The 8745-nt window shown below is 45.3% G+C and overlaps 1 protein-coding gene across 1 annotated transcript; it reads right to left on the reverse strand.

Moving 5' to 3' along the window:
* Nucleotides 1-3262: 3262 nt before the first annotated feature.
* On the reverse strand, nucleotides 3263-7697 carry LOC149221602 (uncharacterized). Its single transcript, XM_089387427.1, has 3 exons — nucleotides 6260-7697; nucleotides 4451-5942; nucleotides 3263-3341 (listed from the first exon to the last, which is right to left on the reverse strand). The coding sequence occupies exons 1-3, from the start codon at nucleotides 7695-7697 to the stop codon at nucleotides 3263-3265; spliced, it is 3009 nt and encodes a 1002-aa protein (XP_089243553.1).
* Nucleotides 7698-8745: the final 1048 nt, after the last annotated feature.

Raw genomic sequence — 8745 nt, forward strand, 5'->3', positions numbered from 1 at the left:
GTGACTATTTGGGTTGGGGAATCTTCTTGACGGTCATCATACCTTGGTCTATCATACCATCTATTGAGCAATAAAGAGGTGTCTTTTTAACTCCTATTTATCCTACATTAATTATCAATGCAAGTATGATTTTTTATTTCAAGAGTGTACTCAGTCTGAGGCGGGCAATTTATTCCAAGAGTAATATTTTGAAGTATAGTGTTTCAAATACAAAAGTAAACAGATGCTCGAAACAAATCTAAGTGCAATTACAAGAAACTAAATGCTCTGAAACTAAATTATTCACTCAGAAAACTACAGCAATCATCAGTCAAGGAAGCAGTAGTAGTAACTCTTTCCTTTGTCAACTGATGTAAATGAAATTAACCATAAACAAGATCCTCAGTCTGAGAACATTGAAAATAATAGCCAATGTCCTTTACAATTTTTGATCTTTTTTTTTTCTCGGCAACACTAACTAATCTATATTATTATATACAGGTAAACATTACATCCAAAAAAGACTGGCTGCCCAGGACCAACTGTGGCTCCTTGGGCAGCTCTATCAGACTCATAATTCTGCCTCGCAGGGCGATATTTCTAGTTTAGAACTATACATATGACACGGTGATATTCCAATGTAGCAACAAAACGGCCCATGCAGGGGCATCCCACAAAAGACTCATGACCCAGAAAGACTATAATAGCCGCGAGCATAACCCAGAGTAGAAAAACTAGAGTAGCCGTTAACATGACTTAGAACAGAAAGGAAACAAACAAAGACATAAGACGTAAACTAGATATCAACCGAGACCCCGTACCCGACCTGAGAGTAGAAAGCAAATGCGTGGGAGTGCCACTGGGGGTTACTCCTCTGGTTTCTCTTCAAGTATTCTGCACCATCCTTGTCCCTCTGGGATACCCTCCCAAAGTGCCATGGGATCTTGCGCGGGGGTTGGAAACTCTTGTGCTCGAGTTTGGGAGGGGGCTTGCTGAGGCTCCCTCTCTGAATTACCCTCTGCAATCGGTGGCTCCCCCAATGGGCGCTTCCCCCTATTGTCCTCTGGACGTTCCTCAGCAGGGACCATTGACGATCCTTCCTCATTCTCCTCAGGAATTTTGGTGAAAAGCACTGAGATATGTGCATTAATTCCAGCATTGTCCCTGGAGCTGCCCAATGTAAAAATGACAGAGCCAAACGCTGGGAGCATGGGCGCTCCATCATTGGAGCTACCAGCCTCCAGAAACTGACTGGCTGGAATTGGGGTAGCTCCCGCCCTTCTGTAACAATAGCAGCAGCAGCAGTGATGGTGAACATCCGCTGCAGGGGGACATGAGGATTCACCACACCCTGAACCTCTTCTGCAAGGCATCCTTTCACGCGGCCACACCATGGAATCTGCAAATTCCTTATCCTATTCCAGAGCAGAGGAGGGCCTACTGTTACTTCATTCCTTACCAACTGCTTGCTATCTCCAAATTGGGTCGAGGCTGAGCACAACTGAGCGTAGACAAAGACCAGAAAAAACAAGCATGGAGCGGACCTCGTCCGAGCTCTCAGCAATGAAATCACAGCATCTTTGCTCAGAGTTCTGAGGAGCCTTCTCGTCGCACTGAGCTTCGCACTCCAACAATCCATCAGTCTTAAACCCATTAACATTCCCTCGGTACTTGCCCGCATTGAATACTCTCTGCAGGCTTTCCATTGCCTCCAGCGCCTTCATTAAGGCTGCCCTTATGCTTCTCCCATCTTGAAGTCTCGGCGGCGAAAGGCATTGAAGGCCTTTGATCCTCACGTGGCAGCCCATGCTGGGCATGTGGCAATCCCTGTCCAGACTTGATGACACCCGCATCCGGGGCGACAGCCTCTTCTTGGATCAGGCTTTGACATTCCTGGAGCTGTTGCCTGTTAGGAATGATATATGTGCCTCCAAATAGAAGGGGGAGATCAGTCTCTGCTCCAATGTTGGCTAGGAGGTCCGCTATTTTGTTGCCTTCCCTTTTAGTGTGTATGAAGGAGATGGCTCTAGAATTGCTGAGCTTTTGTGCTATGTCATTTAGCCTTGCTTCTAGCCTCCAACTGGGTGCTACTTTCCTTGCTTGCGAGCCATTGTGTATACGAATGGCCATGTTGATAAGAATCTGGGAGTCACCTTCTACAATCAAGGGTTGAAGGTTGAGATTCCAAGCTTGCAGAAGGCCCTGCCACAGCCCTTCCAACTCTGCTAAGTTGTTGGTGTCCCACCCTATGCTCCCAAAATAAATCTGTATAGGAGTTCCTTCATAGTCCCTCAATATGCCTCCGTATCCGGCTGCTCCTGGATTGCCCTTGGAAGCCCCATCGAAATTCAGCTTGTATGAGTTTTTGGGAGGGGCTTTCCAATGGCAGATGATTTTACAATTGCTATTAGGAGTATTGATCTTGAGAGAATCTTGAGGTAACTGCAGCTGCCAATTGTCTAGAATGTTATGCTCATTATCTGTAGATGGAAGATCTTCCTTATTCCATACCTGAAGCGCCATCGTCTCTTGAATGTTCCTATGAATCCTGCTCCAGGTTTCTTCTAAAGGGGATCTTTTGTTTTTTAAAATACGCTGATTTCTTTCCTTCCATACATTCCAGAGGACAATCCCCAGAATGATGCTCCATAAGTGGTTGAGGATCTTACTTTTGTAGGGATGCTTTGGCCATTGTCTTAAGGAATTGATGATGTCGCCCTCCCCTCTACATCTTTTTTGGCATCTGAAACTGACCTTATCCCAGAGATGATTGGCTGGAGGACAGGTATCTAGGAGATGATGGAGAGTTTCTTCACTTTGAGAGCAGTTAAGACAAATCGAGGGTCCATGAAAGTTCCGCTTTCTTAGCTTATCCCAAGTGAGAATTTTTTTGTGACCTACCAGCCAGAGAAAGTAGGAGATTTTTGGCCAAGGTCCGAGCTCCCATATTCTGCTCCAAACAGGGTCTGGAGGAGAGGGGAAGTTGCATATCAACTTGTAGGCTTCTGAGGGAGTGTAGGATCCCTTGGGTAGGTATCCCCATCTGAGAATATCCCCACCATTATCCTGCCTAATACTTCTTTTCCTTAGTTCGATCCTGAGCTCTTCCTCCTTCCGAACATCTGTGCTGTTGAGTATTTGGTTGCTCTGTTTCCATTTCCTGAAGCCATACTCCATCTCCGGCATCCAGAATTGGTGAACTTTTTCCTGCTGCTGCTCCTGCCTATCTGGAATTAGAGAAGGGTGAAGAATATTTTTGAGTTTAGGCATTTGATTCCAGGCATCAGTCCAGAATCTTGCAGTGCATCCATTCCTGATTTCCCAGAAGCTGTGCTTTTGGACTATCTGATAGTGCTGCTTGGCTGCATTCCAAATTGTGGATCCCTTTTCAGTAGGAATGAATCTGATGAGTTCTTCTTGAGGTCGATTTCCTGCATATTTGGCTGTCCAGATTTTTCCCCAGGGCTTATCTGGGTTAGTGATCCATTGCCACCAGATCTTGGCGTTCATGATGGAATTGTTGTGCTCAGGGTCCCTTAACCCAATGCCTCCCTTATCTTTGGGCATGCATACATTGGTCCACTTCACCAGGGCCCATTTGCGATTGGTAGCAGAGCTGCTCCACAGAAAATTGCGCTGAAGGTTTCTTATGCTTTTTAAAACCCACTTTGGCGCAGCTAGAATAGAGAACAAGTACAGAGGCATTGCCTACAAAACTGATTTGATGAGGACAATTCGACTGGCTAAGTTAAGAGATCTATAAGTCCAGAGGTTGAGACAGTTTTCAAGTTTCTCAAGAAGGGAGCGCCATGCGGGAAGCTTAATGGCTGAAGCCGTGAGGGGTGCGCCCAGGTATTTGGAGGGTAGGGAAGCCGAGGGGAAACCCAAGATGCGAGAAACTGCGGATTTGACCGAGGGCGGAGTATGGAAGAAGAAAACCTGTGATTTAGCGCAATTGATATGCATGCCCGAGGCCTCCGAAAAATCCTGGAGGAGGGATTTCAGACGGAGGGCTTCTTGTGCAAATGGATAGCCAAAAAGCAGAGTATCATCTATGAACTGCTGGTGGGAGGTGGCAGGGGAGTTGTGCACGGAGATGCCTTTGATCTGATGAGAATGGAGGGCTTGTTTGATGTGTCGCCCCAACCCTTCAGCCATAAGGACGAAGAGAAAGGGGGAGAGGGGATCCCCTTGCCGGATACCCCTGGAGGGATTGAAGGGATGGGAGGGAATACCATTAACAAGAATTGAAAAATGAGTGGTAGTAATCAGGCTCATGATCCAACGGATCCAAGAAGAGCAGAAACCAAAAGCTTTTAGCATATGATGAATGTAATTCCAGCTTAGTTTGTCAAATGCCTTGGAAAGGTCTAATTTGAGAAGCATACCTGCTTGCTTTGAGTGCTTGAGGGAGTGAATGATTTCGTGAGAGAGTAGGATGCCATCCATTATATGTCGTCCTTCCACGTACCCTGACTGTTCCAGAGAGATGAGCCCAGGAAGGAGCGGTTTAAGACGATTTGCTATGACTTTTGATATAACTTTGTAAATGACATTGCATAATGCAATTGGCCTGAACTTGTCAGGGGTGATGGAGTCCTCCTCTTTGGGGATGAGAGTAATAAAGGTGGAGTTGAGAGAGGGAAGAAGCCAGCGCATTGCCCTGGATTCTTCAACTATCTGCCAGACTTCCTCCTTTAGCATGTCCCAGAAAGAGTGAAAGAAAGTGGTGGTAAATCCATCTGGCCCAGGGGCTTTACCTTCTTTGAGCTGCGTCATTGCTTCATCCACTTCCTGGGGACGAATAGGGCGCATTAGGAGATCATTTTGTTCCTCTGTTATGATCTTTGGAATATTGCTGGTGATTTTGCGAATGGCCTGTCGCCGATCTTCTCTCTGCTCTTGATGGATCTGTTGGAAGTGGTTGAGGAGTTCCTCTTCAATTTCCTCATGAGTCTCTACTTTTGCCCCTGTTTGGTTTTGAATGAAGGGTATATTGTTATGCATTCTTCGCTGAACTGTAGTTCTGTGGAAGAATTTGGTATTCCACTCACCCTCCTTCAGCCATCTGACCCTTGACTTTTGCCTCCAGTAGATTTCTTCCTGCTTCCTCCTATTCTCTAGCTGACTATGGATGAGCTGCTCCTGCTCCAGGGTGGCTTCCGTGTGCCCCTCCGTGATAATCTTTTGGTGAAGAATCTCCAGGTCCTGAATTAGCTTGTGCTGCGCTTCGAAGATATTTCCAAAGGTTTCCCTATTCCATCTTTTTAGGTGACTTTTGAGAAATCTTAACTTTTGCTGGAATTGATACATTTTTTCTCCTTCTGGGGGAATGAATGAGGCCCAGGTAGTCTTGAAAAACTCCTTGAAAGTGGAATGCGAGAGCCAAAATCCTTCAAAACGGAAGGGTCTTTTGATTAAGTTACCTGGTCTTTGCCACTGTAGAGCTATTGGCCAGTGATCCGATCCAGTGTGAGCAAGGATGGCCGCTGAGATGTCTCCTCCTAAGTGGACCGCGTTGTCTGAGAGGAGGAAGCGATCCAATTTGGATGCGATTTGGTGTTTGCCAGCCCTGCGATTACTCCAGGTAAAGGTGCCATTACAGAACGGCATGTCTATAAGAGATGTTGCTTGTATGAAATCCTTGAAGCGACTGACTTCAGGCTCCAATCTACTTCTGCCTCCTAGCTTCTCTTCAGTTTTAGTTATCATGTTGAAATCCCCAGCAACGATCCAGAGTGGGTACCTTCTGCTATTGCTTAGAGCTTCAATCGTGTCAAGGAGCGCTACCTTACTTCCAGTGTCTTGTGGGAAGTAAACATTTGATAGGTTGCCGTAAATATTGGTGCCCAAAATGTGAAAGGTCGCCTGTATAAGGTAGTGTGCTGCATGAAAATCTGAAAGGGATACCGCTTGGGTATTCCATGCTATTGCCAACCCTCCTGAAGCTCCGGAGGCATCCACTGCAACCGAACTACATCCGGGCCAGGCTTTTGAAAGAATGCTGCCTAGCGTAGTACTATTACACTTAGTTTCCTGGAGAAAGCACATTTGTGGCTTTTCCTTTTTTATCATGTTTTTTAACATCCTGAGTTTTCCGGGGCTATTTAGCCCTCTTATATTCCAAGACACCAGCTTCATGATTAACCGTTGACAGAGGGCTTGTAGTACTTTGTCAACTTAGCATATCTGCCTGAATCTACCAGGATTTTCCCAATCTCTATTGTTCTTTGCAGGTCTGTCTTTCTTCCTCTTTTTTTTGTGTCTTTTGGGCGCAGACTTCCATCCCACTGGCTGCCTGGTTGTATCCCGAGTTGGTTCTGATGATAAGCTCGAGAAATGATCACTTCGAGCTTATTGAGTTGAAGCTCTGGAATTGTATCGTATGCTTTCTTTTTGCAAGCCAGTTCCAATTCCAGGATGTCTAAGCCATTCAGATCTATACTCTCTGGCTCTTCTTCCATTATTTGCGGTTGATCGTTGTCTTCAATGCTGGTCTCTGGATTCTGGGGAAGGTCTGTTTTACCATCAACTTCCATTTCTTTGAGGATCTCTGCAGCATCTTTCTGATCCCTTTTAAGAATGGTAGGGATGATGATGGGGGATGGAGATTTAGGAGGGGGATTAGATGAAGGGGGAGGAGAAGAGGAGGATGGGTGATCAGGGTTGGCTTCAACATTGGATGGGAGTTCCTCAGAGGCTTGGCCAAGAATATCAAAGTTGTTCTTGGTTACTGGGCCATGAGACTTGTTGGGCTGGGGTTTAGACCCATTTTGGGGTTTTTTGTGAGAACGCTTCCTGCTAGGGACTTTAGTGAAGCCGTCCTGGGCAGGGGTGTCAGAAGAGTCAGGTAAGCTGTTTTGGACATTTTGAGGGCAATCCCTAAAGAGATGACCTAGGGCATGACATTTTCGGCATCGAAAAGGAACATGTTCATAGTCGAGAGGTTGGATCCATTCCTCATCTCGATGGGCTAGAGTTACTGACTCTGGAAGAGCTTCATTGAGGCGAATGAATACACAGATTCGAGCGTAGGAGATGTACTTACGAGACTTGGTTTCTTCTGCCGCTTTGATATATTCTCCCACCCCATTTCCAATCCTTTTGAGTAAGTCCTCCTCCCAGTATTCATCCGGGAGAGAGTATAACCTGATCCAGACTGGCGCCCATGTTAAATCTTCCTTGTCTGGGTTAAATCTGGGGATCCAATCCCACAGGTATAATCCAGCCGAATTAAAAAAGTAAGGCCCTCCTACTAGTATTCTGTATTTGTCCTCCAAGCAATAAAAGATTGCTGTGAAGAAACCTTTCGGCCCTAGCTGTAGCGTGACATCCCCTTTTGGTTTCCATTTCGCCGCTATCCAACCATATAGGGCTTTCTCAGTAGGCCAGAACCCTATGAACTTCCCAATGAGGGCGTGATCTCGCATGAACTCTATTCTTCTGTCAATCTTGTCTCCTGGCAGCTCGATTCGTGGCCTTTCCTTGGCCACTGGTCTGCATGTGGTTGAAGTTATCTTCGGACCTTCTTCAGACTTTTCTGTTCCCTCTTGGGGACCGCTTTCTCCTTCCTTACGTCTTCCGTCTCCTTTGTTGTCGTTCTGGGGTTTTTTCCCCCTGTTCAGGATCTCTCTGTCCACTGAGCCAAAAATGACGTTTTGCGCAGGATCTTGCTGCGACGGGGAGGGCTCTGACGCCCCCCCCAGAGGTTGTGCCATGGTGAGGCCCTGATGCGCTGCAGTTCCGGAACTCTGCAGCTGCCCTCTCACCTCTGAAATGATCTAGCCTGGTGTGCTGTCGGCGCCGTAGATGGGTCGCTCAGAACCCTAGCAGAGCCGTTCTCCGAAACCCAACAATTTTTGATCTTACACTCCACAAAGATTGGAAATGAGAACTGAATTAACTCAATAATGCTACTAGAGAAAATGGAAAATATGCTTACGGCGATAACACTTAAAAGCATAACCAAATACTTGCAGGAAAGAAATGAATAGAAAAGCTATTTGAATAGAAATGGACAGCAAAGCTATCTTAATATAAATGAACAGCAAAGCTATTTTAATGGAAATGAACAACAAGGCTTTCTAACTGAAATGAATAACAATATAAGTTGTAAAGGATAATAATCTTGTTATGATGGAAAGGAAAAACAATGTGATTCAATCACAGCTTATGTAATAAAATGATTCCATAAAATGTTAGAACAGTAAACTGTAAAAATAGGAAACTGTAGAGCAATGTGATTCAAGGAAATGAAAAGTAAATCAAACCATCACATGATTGGAATTGTAAAGTAATGGTACAAATAGCAAGTGGATCCACCAGGGCCGGGCCCTTAGCCACTAGTGAAGCACCGCCGGACTAATTCAGTAGGAAGGAATGGAACAACAACTGACTTATATATTGATCATGTGAAAATGTTTACAAACAATCATACTCTGTTTTGATTAATGAGAGTCGATGATCAAAGTAGCAATACAACAGTAAGTTTTGCAAAATGATAATACATCCCCCCTGATTTCTACAAGTGTTGTCCTTTTATAATAGCTAGGCAGACAAAACAAGAATATAGATGAGCTTTGAAGTAGCGATCCCTCAGGATCAAAGGATCCTGAGGGATTCGCTCTATCTTTTATCTCCAATTATCTTTTTGTCTTATTGCGCTAATGCCGCACTTTCCCTTTCTTTTCCTTGACTGTGCGCTCCGATCTTGATCTTCTTGTCTAGATCTGGCTTCCTAGCAAAGGGACAATAGTTACTTTTGCT

Source organism: Pinus tabuliformis, chromosome Q, assembly GCF_031772625.1.
Source record: "Pinus tabuliformis cultivar Carrire ecotype Pingquan chromosome Q, CPIR1, whole genome shotgun sequence".
NCBI lineage: Eukaryota > Viridiplantae > Streptophyta > Pinopsida > Pinales > Pinaceae > Pinus > Pinus tabuliformis.